Source organism: Eptatretus burgeri, chromosome 3 (assembly GCF_056783735.1).
Source record: "Eptatretus burgeri isolate ZD-2024b chromosome 3, Ebu_testis_v1, whole genome shotgun sequence".
NCBI lineage: Eukaryota > Metazoa > Chordata > Myxini > Myxiniformes > Myxinidae > Eptatretus > Eptatretus burgeri.
The window spans coordinates 38,199,759-38,221,017 of record NC_140963.1 but is presented as its reverse complement, the minus strand read 5'-3'; the positions used below and the strand labels follow the sequence as shown (position 1 = coordinate 38,221,017).

At 42.0% G+C, this 21,259-nt stretch overlaps 1 protein-coding gene across 8 annotated transcripts in view; it reads right to left on the bottom strand.

Annotated features, from left to right (window-relative positions):
* The window catches only part of PMS1 (PMS1 homolog 1, mismatch repair system component), a 67,671-nt gene that overhangs the window by 41,748 nt on the left and 4,664 nt on the right, over positions 1-21,259 (bottom strand). For all 8 annotated transcript variants that reach the window (XM_085872984.1, XM_085872977.1, XM_085872976.1 and 5 more), the window contains 3 exons: positions 18,762-18,944; positions 14,083-14,185; positions 13,198-13,361 (listed from right to left, as the gene is read on the bottom strand). In XM_085872984.1, coding sequence (XP_085729110.1) covers positions 13,198-13,361; positions 14,083-14,185; positions 18,762-18,944 — 450 coding nt within the window. The remainder of the gene's footprint in view (positions 1-13,197; positions 13,362-14,082; positions 14,186-18,761; positions 18,945-21,259) is intronic.

The window sequence follows — 21,259 nt, the reverse complement described above, 5'->3', positions numbered from 1 at the left end:
ACACATATCCAGATGTATTCAATGTGGTACACATTCCACCAATATAAATTGGTTTGACAACCGAATTTAACTTTGCAGTCATTAAAGGTCAGTGGTTGCGGTGGGGTGGGGTGGGAGGGGGGTTGAGTAGGAGGGATTAATCCAAACTGATCTAAGAGCAGAATTAGAAAGCACTCACCCTCCACTTGCTGTTACCAGCATCACACCAATTGATGTTGCGTGTCAAAAGCTGAAAATGTAAGGGGACCAAGAAAAATGTCCATACTGTCCTGCCTCAGGACATATTATGTCTTTGTATATGGAGCCTTACTGTTTGTCATTTCATTTCTCATGACCAGCTTGTGTCTTGGTAAATATGAGCAAATCCTAAAAACAATAATTTTCAACAGTGATAGTTTTGTTTTATATTCTATTCCAAGGCCAGTGAGACAGCGTGGGTGAGTGTGAAAAAGAATGGTTCTTTTCATAACAAGGGCTTTCATTTGTATTGGAATACCACTTGGCAGCAAAAGCATTGAGTTGGAAATCACTTGGCAAAAGCTCGGCAATATTATAAGCAAAGAAAAGCTGTAAATTAAAGCAAATGATTCAAGTGATACATGACCAGTCGGTATCGCTTCACAGTTATTATTTCATACCCATAGGTCATTTGCAGTCCTCCATCTCCAGAATAATTTATTGGCAAGTATCCAGACACGTGGAAGCGCTTCAGAAAAATGCATGTTTTTCTCTCGTTGGTGTTGTATGTATGCAAGGTCAAGGCTCATGGAAGAGCTACAGCACAGAACACATAAGGACGCAACAAACAGAACAGAAAGTGAGGGGAAACACCAAAAGGCAGGGCCGAGAGACGAAATACATGGAGATGGACAAACAAGGGATGCTGGTAAGGATGAGGGGTAGGGAGAGTGCAGAGGGTGGATAAGATGGATACAGAAGAAAACTATCAGGAAGAAAAAACTGGAAATTAATTTGGGGGTTTGGGGGGGGATTTGACTGGGGTAGAAATGATCACATGGTTTTGGATGGGGATGATCTGAGATGGTGGTGAGCAGCTGTATTGAAGACCTGGAGGGAAGAATGACATTGAAGAAAATGTAAAAGTTGGTTCAACAGGTGGGAAAAAGAGGAAAGTCTGAGCGGAGATGAGCATTGATTTGGGATTTTGGGAGTTTCACCAGAAGAGGGTTTGGTGGTGGCCCACCACATGCTGCAGAAACCTGAGGGGGGGGGGGAGACAGAGCATGGAAAGAGAAGAGGAGAGTGCAAGACCAGAAAGGAGGCAGAAGAAGACAGACACCACTGATCTGTGATGGCAAAGTGATGTGCCCATAGACTCAGCTTCATCAAGGGAGAGTCCAATGACCTTGAAGTCCGTTTCCATGGCATCAAACAGAGCAAGGTGTGAGGCAGGGTAGCCAGCCCAGAGGGGTCAGTAGTACTCCATCAAGCTGTGGATGAAAGCCTTGTAGGTGAATAAGAGTTCAGGTTTGCCAAGGAAGGACTTTGCACAATGGAGTCGGCGACTGTCGACCCAGTCGGCGACTGTCTTTGGAGGCCAACTTTGAAATGTGGTTTGCCCAAGAAAGATCATGGCTGATCGTGAAACCCAAGAGTTTGAATGACTGATATTCTTTGAGAGGATTGCTAAGAAAGTAGATGGGAGGGTTTGCTCGACGGTCCTTTCGGAGAGAAATAGTGAGAGTGTGAGATTTGCCTGGATAGAAAGACATATTCCAAGGGTTTTACCAGCTTGTAATTTTGTCAAGGTCTGAAAAAAAAAAAAAAAAAAAAAAAAAAAAGGAGAGAGAGAGAGAGAGAGAGGGAGAGAGAGAGAGAGAGAGAGAGAGAGGGAGAGAGAGAGAGAGAGAGAGAGAGAGAGAGAGAGAGAGAGAGAGAGAGAGAGAGAGATGCTGCCTGTCTGTCTGAAGGATGAGGAATGTCACGGCAGAGGGTGGAGTCATCACTAAAGAAATCAAGAGGATTTTCCAGAAAGTCAGTGATCATTGATGAACATAAGGAATATGATGGGGTCGAGAACACTGCCTTGCGGCACTCCAGACTTAACAGGGAGAGGGGATGAAAGGATCACATTGAGAGCGACGCATTGGTTCTGAGAGTGGAGGAAGTCAATAACCTTGTTAAAACGGTCCCTTGTTTATTCTCATCCCATATTGCCCTCTCATAATTAAGTTGGAATACATTTGCTTCATATAAAAGGAAGCTGACACACCCATTGGGATTAGGAATTATTAGTGCACAATAACATTCCTTCGATGAAGCCATCAAGAAAAACACCACGATGTAGCCATGTAGCTCATCATGCTTGTACACAATTATAAAGGATAGACAAGTGGCTAAATTCATTACTACACAGTGTACAATAATAACTTGGGAGAAGAATATAGAAATGAACTGAAAAGTAACAAAAACTGCAATAAACATCTGTTGTTTCCTATTTAATGTTGACAGAATCATTCCTTTTCTATTTTTTCACCAAATTGCCACATTGTGAGCATGTACTAATCCTGTATGTACTCTCCTTGCCCAAATGCTTGGAATACAAATATTGACCAACCAGACTTAATAATCAAGCATGACATGGATAGGTTTTAATAACTGGACAGGTGACATAGATAAACTCTGACGAGTAAACACAACTCCTACAAATCCATGAACCTCCGAAAAGGCAGCAGAAAAAAGTAAAGCTCATCATGTTTTATATATATATATATATATATATATATATATATATATATATATATATATATATATATATATATATATATATATATATATATATATATATTGATACAAGACGACCCGTGAACCCATTGGGTTTCCGTTGTGACAGCGGTTGATGAAAAAATAATTTCAAGAAAAAAAAAAAAGATAGCTCCAGCGAACTATACCACTGAGGTTGTTTGCATTGATCATATTATCCCAAAGAGTACTTGACTAAATCGGGAATTGATTTTTTAATAATTTTTCCGTTGCCCGATTTGAACGAAACTTGATACTGCACACCGCAAGAAAATGGTAAGTAAAGTAGCCTTAAAAATTTTGCGCTATCATGTACCGTTTTGGCTGTATTTCGGGAACATATATACATACATACAAGATGAGAGTTTTTGTAATATATATATATATATAGTATGAAAGTATCTGTTTATTTGTTTGACTTGTATGCATGCCTGAACCGTTGGCCGAATGAGTTGAAAACTGTCTGACTTAGTATCCCCACGCTTTTTGAAAAAAAAAAAACGGGGGAATATTGTAATCGACTCCTTCTGTCTGTCTGTCTGTCATGCTATCGCCTCCTAAACGAATGGGCAGAAATTCATCCAGGGTGGGGTCAAAAGGTCAAATACCAAAAAATGCAATTACAGACGAATTTTAAAAACATGTTAATGAAACTTTGTATATGCAATGAACATTGAGAGACGGATCAAATATGTAATGATTCTTTTGGATTTGACCCCTGGGTTCATGCCCTAGGGGTGGAGATTTGTGATCACAGGGCTAACCAGAGTTGGTGTCAAAGCCACCCAATGCTCGCCTGTTTATACATTTATCGTTTTTAAAAGACTCGTCTAATAATTAATATTTTTTATAAAGCATTGCAGTGAAGTCTGATTCAAATAATTTTAAAGCAAAATATGTATTTGTATATTGTAATCAGTAACAAGAGCGCAAGTGAGCACAATATACGCTCGAACGAGAAGGTATATACAGAATTGTGCTACGACATGGAAAACAGCATCCTGGTTGCCATGGCAACCACTTTAGATAACGAACGTATGACACGACATACCGTCTCCACAGTCTGTACCTATGTACCAAATATGAAACGTGAAAGTTGAAAACTTTGGGAGTTAGAGTGCGGACAGGAACGGACGGACAGACAGACGGAAGGAAGGAAGGACGACCGGTATCACATAATACGATATATATATATATATATCGCCTGGTGTTGGCGCAGTGGTTAGGGCAGTGGCTTGGGACCCAAATGGTCCTGAGTTCAAGCCCCGTTGGGACACTGAATTAATATATGTATGTATATTGTATATGTGTGTGTATGTGTGTACAGTCAAAGCTCGTTACTATGCCACCTCGCTTCTATGCCACTCTCGCTATTATACCACTTTTGCTCGGTCCCGACAAAATTCAATACAAAATAAATTTACTATGCCACCCCCTACTCTCGCTACCATGCCACTACTGTGTGACTGTTAAAAGGCACGAGTCGTGAAAAAGTCTGTATTGCGCAGTGCTCGATTATCACACGAACGTCCAAAGGCGAAGCGACGAACTACAGTCCAGCTGCGCGCAACATAACTCAATACGTACGCGCATAGTCAGACTGTGTCAAAACACGCGATTCTTCTCCCCGATGCCAGCCACAACAAGCCAATCACAACACGCACAACGAGACACAAAAAAGCGCGAGCACACACACAGACACGCAGGCACACGTACAACAGTGACATAATTTTTTTTCAAATTCAGCCCATAATGTCAGCTCAGAAAAGCAAGCGAACCGACTTTACGCTGAAGGAGAAGAAGGAGATCATCGATGCCGCGAAGAAGGAGCCGAATCAGTCCAAGTTGGCCAGGGAGATTAGCAAGAAATGGGGCGTCGAAGTTAAGAGAACCACCGTGAAGGGCATTCTCAGCAAGAAGGATGCAATCGAGGCTGCAATCAAAGCTGGATTTCCATCGAAGCGCATGAAGTTGATGCAGGCTCACGACCTGAAGCTTGATGAGGGAGTGCTCATGTGGCTGAAGCAATCTAGAGGACAAGAATGTGCCTGTCAGCGGCGATCTGATCAAGGAGAAGGCGATGAAACTGGCCGAGCTGATGCACATCCCAGACTTCATGGCGAGCGACGGTTGGTTGGGCAATTTCAAGAAGCGCCACGGCATCACGTTCAAGACAGTGCAGGGCGAAGCTGGAGCGGTGGATTCGCAATCCCTTCTTGAGTGGCAACAACAGGTTCTCCTGCCCTTACTCGGGCAGTTCTCCGCAGACGACGTCTTCAACCTGGACGAGACTGGACTCTTCTGGCAGCTGCTTCCGAACAAGACCATGGCTTTCAGGGGAGAGCGGTGTACTGGAGGAAAAAAAAAGCAAGCAAAGGATCACTCTTCTGGTTGGGGCAAACATGAGCGGCAGCGAGAAGTTCCCTCTTCTGGTGATTGGCAATTCCAAGAAACCCCGTGCCTTCAAGAACAAAGAGATCCCAGTCAAGTACAAGGCGAACTCGAAGGCGTGGATGACGGCGGAGCTTTTCAAGGAGATGTTGCGTGCGTGGGACGGACGACTCGGCCAGCAGGGACGCAGAGTGCTGGTCTGTCTCGATAACTTCTCTGGCCACCCTCCCGAGCTCAAGCTGAACAACATCTAACTGGTCTTCTTCCCACCCAACACGACAGCCAATTCGCAACCAATTGATCAGGGAATCATAGAGAACCTCAAGCGCCACTACAAGAAGCTCCTGCTATGCCGCCGGCTTGAGGCCATAGACGAGGGAAAGGAGTTCAAGTTCACGTTGCTCGATGCTCTACACGTCGCCCGGCGTGCTTGGGAGCAGGTCGGCAAGTCGACGATCAGGAACTGTTTCGCGAAGGCCAAGTTCATCGAAGAGGAGATCCAAACTGAGCCACAGGATGCGGAGCTGCCCGACATCTGGGAATCTCTGCCTGCCGAGGAAAAGATGCACGAGAACGAGGAGATCGAGCTGTCTGACTTTCTCGAAGCCGACGAGCGCCTCGCGACTGGTGGGTATTTCACGCTGGAGGAGATTGCGGAGTTGATTCTGTGCAGTGAGGAGCCAGTGGAAAGCGAAGATGACGAGGTAACTGTCGAGGAGGAAATCGTTCCGTTCGAGGAAGCCCAGCGCGCTTGTAGCACCGTCCGGAAGTTCATGCAGCAGAGAAGCGGGAAGCCCGGTGTGATTGCAAGCGTGCGATCGGCTAGACAACGAGATGCACGAGATCCGCCGAAAGAAGATGCGACAGCCGACGATTCTTGAAAGCTTTGTGTGTCGTGAATTTCTCGCCATGCCATATGTTAGTGTGTGTATGTTCTCCGTCCGCTTAGCTTATACAACAGTCGTGCCTTTTACTTGCTGGAATAAATTTTGTCTAAAGATTAACTACAGATGGGTAACTTGAGAAAATAAGGCCGTTTTTACAAAATCTCGTTACTATGCCACTCTCGCTACTATGCCACTTTTGCTCGGTCCCGACGGGTGGCATAGTTACGAGCTTTGACTGTATATATATATATATATATATATATATATATATATATATATATATATATATATATATATATATATATATATATATATATATATATATATATATATATATATATATATATATATATATATATATATATATATATATATATATATATATATATATATATATATATATATATATATATATATATATATATATATAACCTGGTGTTGGCGCAGTGGTTAGGGCAGCGGCTTGGGACCCAAGAGGTCCTGAGTTCAAGCCCCGTTGGGCCACTGAATTAATACACCAGGGGGTTGACTCAGCCTGTCATCCTTCCGAGGTCAGCGAAATGAGTACCAGTATACTGGGCCGGTGTATACCCCGGTTAAAATAGGTGTACCTTATCCCTGTGTCGTAAGAGGCGACCAGGGTTGCGTCAGGAAGGGCATCCGGCGTAAAACATGTGCCAAATCACTATGCGGATCATACGGATGATCCGCTGTGGCGACCCCTCACGGGAGCAGCCGAAAGAAAAAGAAGAAGATATGTATGTATGTATGTATGTATGTATGTATGTATGTATGCATATATATATATATATATATATGTATGCATATATATATATATATATATATATATATATATAAATATATTTATATATATATATATATATATATATATATATATATATATATATATATATATATATATATATATATATATATATATATATATATATATATATATATATATATATACACACCTGGTGTTGGCGCAGTGGTTAGGGCAGCGGCTTGGGATCCAAAAGGTCCTGAGTTCAAGCCCCGTTGAGCCACTGAATTAATACACCAGGGGGTTGACTCAGCCTGTTATCCTTCCGAGGTCGGCGAATTGAGTACCAGTGTACTGGGCCGGTGTATACCCCGGTTAAAAATAGGTGTACCAGATCCCTGTGTCGCAAGAGGTGACCAGGGTTGTGTCAGGAAGGGCATCCGGTGTAAAAAATGTGCCAAATCACTATGCAGATCATATGGATGATCCGCTGTGGCGACCCCTAACGGGAGCAGCCGAAAGAAGAAGAAGAAGATTGTATATATATGTATATATATATATATATATATATATATATATATATATATATATATATATGTATATATATGTATATATATATATATATATATATATATATATATACATATATATATATATATATATATATATATATATATATATATACACACACATATATATATATATATATATATATATACACATATATATATATATATATATATATACACATATATATATATATATATATATATATATATATATATATATATATATATATATATATATATGTGTATATATATGTGTATATATACCAAGTCGAAAACACCAGGGGATTGACTCAGCCTGCCATTGTTCCGAGGTCGGCGAAATGAGTACCAGTTGTACTGGGCCCGGTGTATGCCCCGGTTAGAATAGGTGTACCATATCCCTGTGTGTCGTAAGAGGCGACCAGGGTTGCGTCAGGAAGGGCATCGGGCGTAAAAACCTATGCCAAATCATTATGCGGACAACAAAACGAATTTCCATACCGGATCGGTCGAGGCCCGGGTTACCAACGACCGCTACCGGTACCGGTGGTCAGCAGGGTACCAGTGGAAATTGTGCTACTGCTGGGCGAAGGAGGAGAAGGAGACAGGGAAGGCGAGTCCGGAAGCAGTGGGAGAGGGGGAAGGGTAGAAATGTGCAGGTGAGAGTTGGAACTCTGAATGTTGGGACGATGACTGGCAAAGGGCGAGAGTTGGCTGATATGATGGAGAGAAGAAAGGTGGACATACTGTGTGTACAAGAGACCAAGTGGATGGGGAGTAAGGCGAGGAGCATTAGAGGTGGTTTCAAACTGTTCTACCATGGTCGGATGGGAGGAGAAATGGTGTCGGGGTAATCCTGAAGGAAGATTATGTCAAGAGGGTATTGGAGGTGAGGAGAGTGTCTGACCGAGTGATGAGTGTGAAGTTGGAAATTGAAGGGGTGATGATGAATGTCATCAGTGCATATGCCCCCCATATGGGGTGTGAGATGGAGTATAAAGAAGATTTCTGGAGTGAGTTAGATGAAGTGGTGGAGAGTGTATCCAAGGATGAAAGAGTGGTGATTGGAGCAGATTTCAATGCGCATGTTGGGGAAGGGAATAAAGAGGATGAGGAGGTGATGGGTAGGTACGGTCTCAACATGAGAAATGTGGAAGGGCAAATGGTGGTAGAGTTTGCAAAAAGAATGCAAATGGCAGTGGTAAATACATATTTCAAGAAGAAAGAGGAACACAGGGTGACATACAAGAGTGGAGGAAAGTGCACACAGGTGGATTACATCTTAAGCAGGAGATGCAACCTGAAAGAGATTAGTGACTGTAAGGTGGTGGCAGGGGAGAGTGTAGCTCGACAGCATCGATTGTTGGTCTGTAGGATGACTTTAGAGGTGAGGTTGAGGAAGAGAGTGAGGGCTGAACCAAGGACCAGATGGTGGAAGCTGAAGGAGGAAGACAGTTGCGTGAAATTTCGGGAGGAGGTGAGACAGGCGTTGGATGGTGGTAAAGATGGGTGGGATGATTGGGCAACGACAGCAGAAGTAGTGAGGGAGATAGCTAGGTAGGTACTTGGTGTGACATCTGGACAGAGAAAGGAAGATAAGGAGACTTGGTGGTGGAATGAGGAAGTACAGGAAAGTATAAGGAAGAAGGGGTTGGCGAAAAAGAAGTGGGATAGTCAGAGAGATGAAGAAAGTTGGCAGGAGTACAAGGAGTGGCGGCAAAAGGCAAAAAGAGAGGTGGCAAAGGCCAAGGAAAAGGCATATGACGAGCTGTATGAGAAGTTGGATACAAAAGAAGGGGAAAAGGATTTATACCGATTGGCAAGACAGAGGGACCGAGCTGGGAAGGATGTGCTGCAGGTTAGGGTGATAAAGGACGTAAATGGGAATGTGCTGACGAGCGAGGAGAGTGTGTTGAGAAGGTGGATGGAGTACTTTGAGGAGCTGATGAATGAAGAAAATGAGAGAGAGAGAAGGTTGGACGAGGTGGAGATAGTGAATCTGGAAGTGGGGTGGATCAGTAAGGATGAAGTGAGGACTGCTATGAAGAAGATGAAAAGTGGAAAGGTGGTTGGCCCAGATGGTATAGCAGTGGAGGCATGGAAGTGCTTAGGAGAGATGGCAGTGGGGTTGTTAACCAGATTGTTTAATAAAGTCTTGGAAAGTGAGAGGATGCCGGAGGAGTGGAGATTAAGTGTACTGGTTCCGATTTTCAAGAATAAGGGTGATGTGCAGAGCTGTGGAAATTACAGAGGAATAAAGTTGTTAAGCCACACCATGAAGTTGTGGGAAAGAGTAGTGGAAGCTAGGTTGAGAGGAGAGGTGACGATCTGTGAGCAGCAATATGGGTTTATGCAAGGAAAGAGCTCCACTGATGCGATGTTTGCTTTGAGAATGTTGATGGAGAAGTATAGGGAAGGCCAGAAAGAGTTACATTGTGTGTTTGTGGATTTAGAGAAAGCTTATGATGGGGTGCCAAGAGAGGAGTTGTGGCATTGTATGAGGAAGTCGGGAGTGGTGGAGAAGTATGTGAGGATCGTGCAGGATATGTACGAGGACAGTGTGATAGCGGTGAGGTGTGCGGTAGGAATGACGGACCGGTTTAAGGTAAAAGTGGGATTGCACCAAGGATCGACTCTGAGCCCTTTCCTGTTTGCAATGGTGATGGACAGGTTGACGGACGATATCAGACTGGAGTCCCCATGGACTATGATGTTCGCGGATGACATCATGATCTGTAGGGAGAGTAGGGAGCAGGCTGAGGCGAGCCTCAAGAGGTGGAGGTATGCACTGGAGAGAAGGGGAATGATAGTCAGTCGGAGTAAGATGGAGTACATGTGCATAAATGAGAGGGAGGGTGGTGGTATGGTGCGGTTGCAAGGAGTTGAGGTGGGGAAGGTGGATGGGTTAAAATACTTGGGATCAACTGTCCAAAGTAACGGAGAGTGTGGGAGAGAAGTGAAAAAGAGAGTGCAGGCAGGATGGAGTGGGTGGAGAAGAGTTGCAGGAGTGATTTGTGACAGAAGGGTAGCTGCAAGAGTGAAGGGGAAAGTATATAAGACGGTAGTGAGACCAGCTATGTTGTATGGTTTGGAGGCGGTGACACTAACAAAAAGACAGGAAGAGGAGCTGGAGGTGGCAGAGTTAAAGATGCTGCGATTCTCGTTGGGAGTGACGAAGATGGACAGGATAAGGAATGAGTATATTAGAGGGACAGCACAGGTAGGACGGTTTGAAGACAAAGTGAGAGAGGCGAGATTGAGATGGTTTGGACATGTGCTCAGGAGGGAAGCGGAGTATATCGGGAGAAGGATGTTGAAGATGGAGCCACCAGGCAGGAGGAGAAGAGGAAGGCCAAAGAAGAGGTTCATGGATGCGGTGAGAGCAGACATGCGGGTGGTTGGAGTGTCAATGGAAGATGTGGAGGATAGAGCGAAATGGAGACGGTTGATCCGCTGTGGCGACCCCTAACGGGAGCAAGCCGAAAGAAGAAGAAGAATGAATATATATATATATATATATATATATATATATATATATATATATATATATATATATATATATATATATATATATATATATATATATATATATATATATATAGGGCGTATAAAAAAGTGTGGTAGATAAAAACATTAGAAAGGAAAAAAATAACTTGCATCAAAAACTTTAACATTTTCACGCTCACGCTGATGCTCACGCTGATGATCACGCCGGGGGTATCGCTATAGCTCTCTGTTCTTCAAACAGGCGAGCTAAAAACGGAAATACAAGAAACCCTTCAATATCACAGGTTCTACTATCACGGGTTACTATTAATCGCGGGCAACCAATTGTGCTCAGATTCTGTAATCGCGGGATTTCATTTTGGCCAATCACGGTTTTTGAGCTGAAATGAGTCATCGTTTGTGATTACCTTCCATTACAAGTCTTGTGGTGTTTCTCGCACACCGTTTTTAATGAGCCCAAATGTACAGCGATGGACAAAGTTAATTGTACCAATACGCAGAGAAAGGTTATCATGTTGGGCGAAAAGATCGGGTTGTTCGATCGGTTGGCTCGAGGAGAAAATGCAGCATATGTTCGGTCCGCCATTACGGGGTCAATGATTGCCGGTCGAATCTTCCCCATTGTACTCTTCCTCATTTGTAAACCTTCATTATCCTTCAAATCTCATTCCCAAATGTTTATTTTACAACTCCGTATTCGAACCTTATTGCCAAACATCTAATTGTTCTCAAACACATTCTCATGCGCAGCTCATGAAACAAATCAAGGCGAAGGGATTTATAATGGAACAGGTTTTTAACATAAACGAGATGGAAGATGATGTCATCTCGTACCTTGGTCCCCAAGCAGGGAAGATCGTAGTTCAAGATAAAGTGATCTAAAGGTCGTGTTACCTTCTCTGTTGTGGGTTGTGGCAATGCTGCAGGCACCTTAGTCGGAAAGCTAATGCTGCTTTTCCGTTCGCGGAATCACCTCCCTCACTCACTCCACTCCAACCTCACCCCCCCCTACTAACAGTATCATCCCAAGCTAAATATTGTTTTCTATTTACAGCAGAGTGCAGTGTGAATACGTAATATGTTTACAATCACCCACCTCGCTGTGTTGTAATAAATTTAAAAGGTAAAATTATTGTGTTTTTGTTTAATTTACACTGTATTTATTGCATCTACAAACTTATTTCAATGTTAAAATGCTTTATTTACATACGTGTTTATTTCTGGCTGCCATCGATCTTCTTCGATATCTTCTCGACCAGGAAACGAACCCCTGCTTTCCCATTGATCATTGGTTTCCACGATCGCTGTTTCAACTATCACAGCATTTTCCAGGAACCTAACCCCCACGATCTTGGAGGGTTTACTGTACATTTTTGTTAACTCAACATTTGACATTGGATCATTCCTGGTGGAACTTTTTGCCATATTTCAACTTTGCTTTTGGTGGGAAGCGTGGGGAATTTGCGATGGCATGCCATTGACTCCACTCTAGTTTGTCCTTGTGAGGAAACCAATAGATTATTGGGAAATAAAGAAAAAGGAACCTTTTATCCCAAAAATGTGACAATAAGATGCAACACCAAGACAAAACTAGATATCTGAGATCACAAAACAATCACCAAGGGTAAGCCTTCCCCAACCGGGAGAGGCTTACCCCTTGATGATCACCCACGACTTACCCTTGGCCTACGATCCAATGATGACCATAATTTTTTCAGACTACAACATGACCTTGACCTTCAACATTTTGTGAAAGAATGTAAATTAAGAAAATGTGTCCCCATCTACAAACTATTCATAACACACAACATCATGAAAATTATTCAAGTTATGATCAAAAAGATGTTTTCTGTTAATTTGGTGATGATCTGAAAAAAGGTCAAGGGCACGAATCAAATATATCGGATGCACAACTTCAATGCAGGTACACTATCACAATGCAAGAACGTCTTGGAAGGCCTTTCAGATTCTGCATTGGCAAAATTTTTTTTTTTTTCCAGGCCACCATTTGACATGGACCGAATTTTTTCTTTAGTTTTCAGACTGCCATTTGACATTGACCTTTAACTTGGATTGACATTGACCTTTAACAGCTCTGGTGAAAATGTTAAAATGTCAATAATTGAGTCATGACCATAAAAATTAGGTAACGGTCAAATTGGGGGCACTAATTATACAAACAAACTCTACATCCACTATAAGCTCCCCCCACCCTCCCTTGTCCTGTAGGATGTAATGAGTTGAAAATTAGTGCATCCTATTTGAGGATGCTTAATTAATTTTCCTAAAGGTGGAATTTTGCAAGGGAACAAAATGGAAGGAATTAAGCATAACAAACCTTGTTATGTGTTAGAGAAAGCCTGACTCCAGGCTTCATCACACCATAGGCTATAAGTAGCTCCTCCAGTCTTCTCAACTCATCCTTGCATTTCTTAGCTCCAGAACAAAGCTGCTTTCGTACTGGGATGTTCTTGAACAGCTTTGTCACTGTCACGGTGGTGCCTGACAAACAAAATTAATCACAAAACTCTCGCAACCATCCTCATAAAATTACAAAAATTGGCTTGTATGTTTTGAAATCCTGTTTAAAAATACAATTGAAAAATACAAAAGGGATGTGGCCCTTAATGTAAAAGCTCAATTTATTTAACCCTGCCACTACAAACATTTCTGCCATGCAACCATCAGGCTGGTGGGATATCCTGGAAGTATGAGCATTTAAAAGGATAGAGCAAGGTGGGAAGTTAAGACACTCAACATTATAAAAGGATAGAGCATGGACAAACAACTATAGATTGGTAATAATAACACAGGCTTTGATGGGCCTAAGAGCCTCCTCTTGTGTCAAAGTTCCTTGTAAGGAAACTCATATTATAATTATTATCCTGGTGTTCCGCATGCATGGCAATACATCATCCTGTGTACCATTTGTGGACGTCAAAAAATTGCATATCTTGTCTCCTGGCATTGGTTTGTGGATGTAAAAGATCCCATGGTGTGCTGTGTGAAAAAGTGGGGAAGCTCTTCCTGGCCAAGTTCCAAGTTCCTGCTCTAACGAATGAGGTGTGGGGAGGGGGAGCTGCATCAGAGCGTCCCCTCCACCGCCAGGCCCTAAAGGTTAGAGCCACACTCACAAAATGGTACCTGCAGGCATGCGCTGGATACAAAGGATGATACAGCCGATGCCATGACTAAAATCCCAAATGCATGGTTCCACACTTACCCTGCCCCAAATGGGAAGGCTTCATTGCTGTAACTTGGCCTTCAGTATCCAGAGTGTACATTGTGCTGATGTCATCTGCTGCAGTACGAGTGGTGATCGACACCTACAAAGAACGTGATGTTATCCAGAGTAAAGCATCTTATTCAGCTAGAAGACAAAACTCCAGTGAAAGACTGAAAAACGAGAAAGTTTAATAAACCCCAATCGTTGATGTGCAACGAGGTTTTGAAGACAGGCAGAAAGCATCATTATTGCACAAAAACACTGTTTAGCAAAACATTTTGATGAGCATGTGTAAAGCCCAACATGCTTGAAACTGTACCTGATCATGTTAAAGAACAAGTATTTAATCGAAAGAACTAAAAATCCATTTTAAGCATCTAACAGAGGATGCATGAAGGACTTCAGAGGCAGGGATAGGGACAAGCCTCTTTCATTTCAGAGAAAAACACTGCCTTGAATAACTGCTCATTTAATTTAAAACTAGAACAGCACTCAGTTGAGTGCATACCTCCGCCAGGCTAAACAGTTTACGTTTTTGTCCCATTGACAGGTCGTATCTGGATCCGGACCTCAAACAAAATCGAATTCGCTTGTTCTCATCACCTAACCAACTCATCCACCTAGTTTTGTCATAACTTGTCCATAACTTTTTGAAATATGATACCATGTATCGTTTTCATCCCCAATCTATCAATGATGCAGAATCACTTAGAAAATTAAATAATTTTCAAATGTGGATCCAGATTTGAACGTTCTCCAAAATTTAATCAATTAATTCTTATCACTCACCCAACCTGTCCACAACGTTTCATCCAGATCCATCCATAACTTTTTGGGATATCGTGCTACAGGGCCTTCAGAAAGTATTCACTCAAATTGACTTTTGTTACATTTTGTTGCATTACAGCCTGAATTTGAAATGGACAAGTCTGGAGACGGCGATGGTTCACGAGCAATGTACACGGTTCGCCTTTTTAATTCTTTGACCTTCGAAGGGACGCCACGGGCAAACTGGCGGGAATCGGGAAAAACGTAAATGATGAAAGTTGTAGTACTCGAAGAGCACTACTTGCATACCAACTTTCATTCGAAACAGTTGAAAACCCTAGGAGCTCGATGCCAAATTTATTGATTTTTTGACATTTTCTAAGTTCATGTGTGACCTTGTGACCTTGGGACGAAAATGAAAAAAAAAAATCGAGCTCCGTGGGGCTATGCAGGTGCTATTGGGCTAACCAAATACCGAAACCCCTGCCAGATTCGACAAACACCCTCGGAGAAGATGTAACTTGAAATCGGCTACCCTCTAAAAAGTCATGTTTTTTGGGCGTGGCTCCGCCCATAATGGGCGCAACACGCCCATTCTCAGGAAAACACAACTAGATCATGATATAAACCTCCCACACAAATTTTATCATGATCGGATAAAAACCCAAGGAGCTATGCTCAGAACAGACAGAGAGACAGACAGACAGACACACCCATAACAAATATAGTGGTTACTGACTGACTCGTGAACCAACACTTACTGACTCGTGAACCAACACTTACTGACTCGTGAACCAACACTTACTGACTCGTGAACCAATTAGATTGAGATTTATTTGTCACTGAGCTACACATAATACCCCATAATGTCAAAGTGGAAATTGTTTTTTTTCAGAATTTTTTGACAAATTAATTAAAATTGAAAAGCTGAAATGTCTTGCGTCAATCAGTATTCAACCACCTTTGCTATGACACTCCAAATTGAGCTCAGGGACATCAAATTTATTTTGATCATCCTTGAGATGTCTCTACAACTTGATTGGAGTCCACCTGTGGCCAATTCAATTGATTGGACATGATTTTGAAAGAAACACATGTTTCTATACAACGTCCCACAGTTGACAGTGCATGTCAGAGCAGAAATTCTACCATGAAGTCCAAGGAACTGTCCGTAGAACTCCGAGATAAAATTGAGGAGGCAAAGATCTGAAGAAGGGTATAAAACAATTGTGAGAGTGTTGAAAGTTCCTAAGAACACAGTGAGCTCCATCATTAGGAAAAGGAAAGAATATGGAACGACCCAGACTTTTCCTAAAGCTGGTCGTCCGATCAAACTGAGCAACCAGCCAACAACCTTGGTCAGGGAGTTGACGAAGAACCCAATGACCACTCTGACAGAACAGAGTTCGTTGGCTGAGATGGGAGAACCTGGCAGAAGGACAACAGTCTCTGCAGCACTTCACAAATCTAGGCTTTATGGGAGAGTGGTCAGACGGAAGCCACTCCAAAGAAAAAGTCACATGACAGCACACCTGGAGTTTGCAAAAAGGCATGTAAAAGAACGAGAGCATAAAGCAAAATATTCTGTGTTTTGATGAGATAACACTGATCTCTTCGGCCTGAATGCAAACTGCTACATCTGGCAGAAACCGAGCACAGCTCATCAACCATCTTACACCATCCCGACAATGAAGCATGGTTGAGGCAGTATCATGCTGTGGGGATACTTTTCAGCAGCAGGGAATGGAAGACTTGCAAGAACAGAGGGAACAATGAATGGAGCCAAATTCAAGCAAATCCTTAAGAAGAACCTGCTTGAGAGTGCAAAAGACCTCAGACTGTAGCAAAGATTTACAGTGTTGTTAGAAAGTCTACATCTCCTTTCAAAATTGTCAACCTTTGTTCCCTTGTAGCCTGAAATTAAATTGCATTAAATCAGACTGTTTCCATCTTTATTTACACATCATAACCCACAACTTCCAAGTGAAAAAAAAAATTCAACAAATATCGGGAAATTATTTTAAAAATGCAAAACTAGAATATCTTGGTTGGATAAGTGTCCACCTCCCTGAGTTAATACTTGGTGGAAGCACCTTTGACAGCAATTACAGCTGCGAGTCTGTTGGGATAGGTCTGTACCAACTTCACACACCTTGATTGGGCAATATTTGCCCATTCTTCTGTAAAAAAAAAACTGTTCACACTCGCATGGGTAGCGTTGATGGACAGCAATCTTCAAGTAATGCCACAGATTTTCGATTGGATTGAGGTTAGGGCTCTGACTGGGCCACTGAAGGACATTTATCTTTTTGTTCCTTAGTCACCCAATTATAGCTTTGGCTGTGTGCTTCGAGTCGTTGTCATGCTGAAAGGTAAACTTCCGTCCCAATTTCAGCTTTCTTGCAGAGCAGCAGGTTTTCCTCTCGGATTTTTGATATTTTGCTCCATACATTTTCTCTTCTATCCTGACAAGTGCCCCAGTACCTTCTGATGATAAACATCCCCATAACATGATGCTGCCACCATTAGGCTTCTCAGTAGGGATGGTGTTCTTTGGGTGATGTGCTGTGTTTGGTTTGCACCAAATGTAACGTTTTACATTTAGGCCAAAAGGTTCCATCTTGGTTTCGTCAGACCACAAAACTTTTCACCACATGGCTTCAGAATCTCCAGAGTGGTTTTTTTGGATACCTCAAACGGGACTCAACATGGGCTATTTTGAGTCATGTCTTCCTTCTTGCCACTCTACTATATAGGCCAGACTTATGGAGTGCTTGGGATATTGTTCTCACATGCACATAGTGACCAGTCTTTGCCATAAAGGCATGCAGCTCTTTCAAAGTTGCTCTTGGCCTCTTGGTGGTCTCTCTGATCAGTCTCCTCCTTGCTTGGTCATCCAGTTTGGAGGGACGGCCTGATCTAGGCAAGGTCTTGGTGGTACCATACGCCTTCCACTTCTTCATGATTGTCTTGACTGTGCTCCAAGGGATATTCAAGGCCTTTGAAATGTTTTTATTCCCATCCCCTGATCTGTGCCTTTCCACAACTTTATCCCAGAGGTCTTTTGAAAGCTCCTTGGTCCTCATGGTTGAGTCTTTGATGTGAATCAATTTGAAATGCACTACCCAACAGAGGAAACCTAAAGGAACAGCTGATTTTATTCTTAAATAATCAGAATCACTACAATTTAACACAGGTGGAGGCCAATTAACTTGGTGTGTGATTTTGAAAGTGATTGGTTACACCTGAGCTAATTTACAATTGCTATTATAAGGGGGGTGGACACTTATCCAACCAAGATATTCTATTTTGTATTTCTAATTAATTTTCTGAAATTTGTAGAATTTGTTTTTCACTTGGAAGTTGTGAGTTACGACGTGCAAGTAAAAGTGGAAAAAAAAAACTTTGATTTAATGCAACTTAATTCCAAGCTACAAGGGAACAAAAGGTGAAAACGTTAAAAGGGGGTGTACACTTTCTGTAGACACTGTACATAGACCCTTTAAAACACAACCATCTTGTCACATCATTAATTCCTTCAGATATGCAATTTCTTGTTAGTGTGGCAAGGCCATTGATGCAGTTCCCCCTGATCACAACAGTTATAGATCTGCAAGGAATTTACAATTTGGCCAGAATACCACAACAAAAGGCTACTCTTATTGAAGGATACAGTGGGATTTGTTTTTCTTCATAAGCTACCAGATACAGCAGCCAGGTTAGCAACACATTCCAATGATGATTAACAAACCCAGAACAAGATAGTTCAGAGGTGAGCACAGCCTTGCAGCCCATGATATCACTCAGGACGTTAGCTAGTACAATTACGAACAGATCAACAACATCCAAGATCATTTTTCTAAAATCTATCATTCCATCAGCTTCGTGCCCTGCATGTAATCGATTACATCCGAAATGGCACAGGTAGAGCCCAAGGCCTCGCCGCGGAAACCGTAGGTGGTGAGCATGTCAAGATCTGCATGTGTATTAATCTTCGAGGTGTAGAAGCGCACGGCCATGTGTGCCGTGTCGTTCACAGCAATCCCATCACCGTTATCTCGAACCTCGATCCGGTCCAGGCCAAAGTTTTCCTGTGGAAGCGGCACTCAGGAGTCAGAAGACAACCCTCACATTATTGATTATACTTAGCAGAATAACCAGGTATTAATGAACAGATTTCCTTCCATAACCCTCAAGAAATTAAAAAAAATAGTCAATTGGATTCATCAACAGCATGGATTGTTGTTAGACTAACTCGTTAAAAAAAAAAAACTCGTTTAAATTTCAAAACATTTTTCTCAATCTGCTGGGCAGATTATGACATTCTTAGTCACACCTCACGCAGCATTTTTCATGCAGGTGTAACATCACGTAAACACGTGAACAGAGAGAAAATGAGAAAAGCATTGCACACGTTACTTCCAAGCACGTGGACTGCACATGTCAAGTTCGGGTTAAAGAGGAGGTTTAGGGTTAGAGCTTCGTCATTTCGGTGATTTTTTTTTCTTTTTTAATGACATCACAGTGTGCAGGTGAATGCAATGAGTTCAGAAAGTGGTTGTATATTGGTCTACGACAATAAATAAGCTCATTGGACCATAAATAAGGAGAAACATCGATTATTTTAAACACGATTGACTCATTAAATAAGCTACTGAATGGTCAAATGATGGTCAGAATCCATTTCCTTGACAAAAAAACGTAACCCAGAAATGTATTTTAAATTATTAATTCATCTTTTAAAAGAACACTTTCAAATATGCCTCTGACAATCTGGAGTTGATATTCGCTGTATTAACTTGAATGCATTTTCTGTGACATTTCAGTCGAGCTCAACCGTCTGCAATGTGACATCACAGAGTAATGAAAGTTATCATGTAACATAGCATTTATCTCCTCTTTCCAAAACTATAATAATTTCCCCCTTTAATGTTTGACATAAGGATGTTTGACTGTTTTATTCTTAGGCGGTGCGTAATACTTCACAACGCGCTTCCATGTTTTAATTTTTTATTTTTTTTTTGGAAAGGTTCTTTATAGCTGAGGTGTTATTATATAACTCTCATGCATCAATGCGCTCAGGAGAAAAAAAAAAAAACACCCAAAGTTGAAGCGGAGTTACAAAAAAAAACAAGGGGAAAAGCAAGAGGGGATGGGAATGACCGTTTCTATAATGACGCCACCAATCTAAAATGGTCGACAGTTGCAAATTGAAATGTCGCTGTGCATTGTAGGTTAACACCGGGCAAAATTTTTTTTTCATGTGGTTCGTGGAAATCGTACGATAATTTTTTTATGAAAATACAATAATTTTGAGTTTCCAATACAATATTTCCGCTATTCAAATGTGGCAACCCTGCAAAGTGAAAATCGCATGCGCAGAGGAGCAACAAGCTCTGCAGTGACGCTCAGTCTCGACGGTGTATTGGTAAGAACGTTCACTCAAAGCTCAAACCAGTGTGTGTGTGTGTGTGTGTGTATGTGTGTATGTGTGTATGTGTGTATGTGTGTGTGTGTGTGTGTGTGTGTGTGTGTGTGTGTGTGTGTGTGTGTGTGTGTGTGTGTGTGTGTGTGTGTGTGTGTGTGTGTGTGTGTGTGTGTGTGTGTGTGTGTGTGTGTGTGTGTGTGTGTGTGTGTGTGTGTGTGTGAGTGAGTGAGTTCCATTATGAACCATAAAACACGTAAATAAATAAAACAAACAAACAAACAAATAAATAACCATGGAAGAAGCATATTGGGTATGAACTGAGTAGCAGCAATAATTCCGTAAGTACGCCATTCGGCATACATGCCCACTGAATTCAAGGATGTAGAATCCATGTAATGAAAGATACCATCACTCTACTTGCTTTTCTCCTTAATTTACCTCCTTTTACTCCACTAAACACATGTATGTGAGGCTCAGAGCTCAGCGGCACTTTGGGCAGTGTATAACTAATACCTTTTCCAAGCTCGGCGTGATCCATTTACCGAGTTTGTGCTCCCTTTGTCACGTGACGCTGGAGGTCTTTGTTTATAAATATATTGACATGCTACCAGACATCGAATGAAAATGAGTCACAAACGCATCACCCTCTCTGTCGAGTGGAGCCTGTGGCTGCTGGTTGCATCATTGGTTGAGACGCGGCTATGCCGCTGAAACGCATCACCGAGAAATATTTATTGTCATGTAGTGTTCATTCATTCATCGTCATTAACAACAAGTCTACAAGCTCAAGTCACAAAATTTGCGACTCGAGTCACACTCGAGTGGCCATCTCTGGATCACGGTAACGTCTTTCAAGCAACCTTTTGTACCGAGTGAACTTGAACAAAAATACCTCATTTAAAAAATGACCATGGGAGTATTTCACATAATTGTGGTCATGATGCATCAGCATTTCACCCCCATTCGGATGAAACGGGT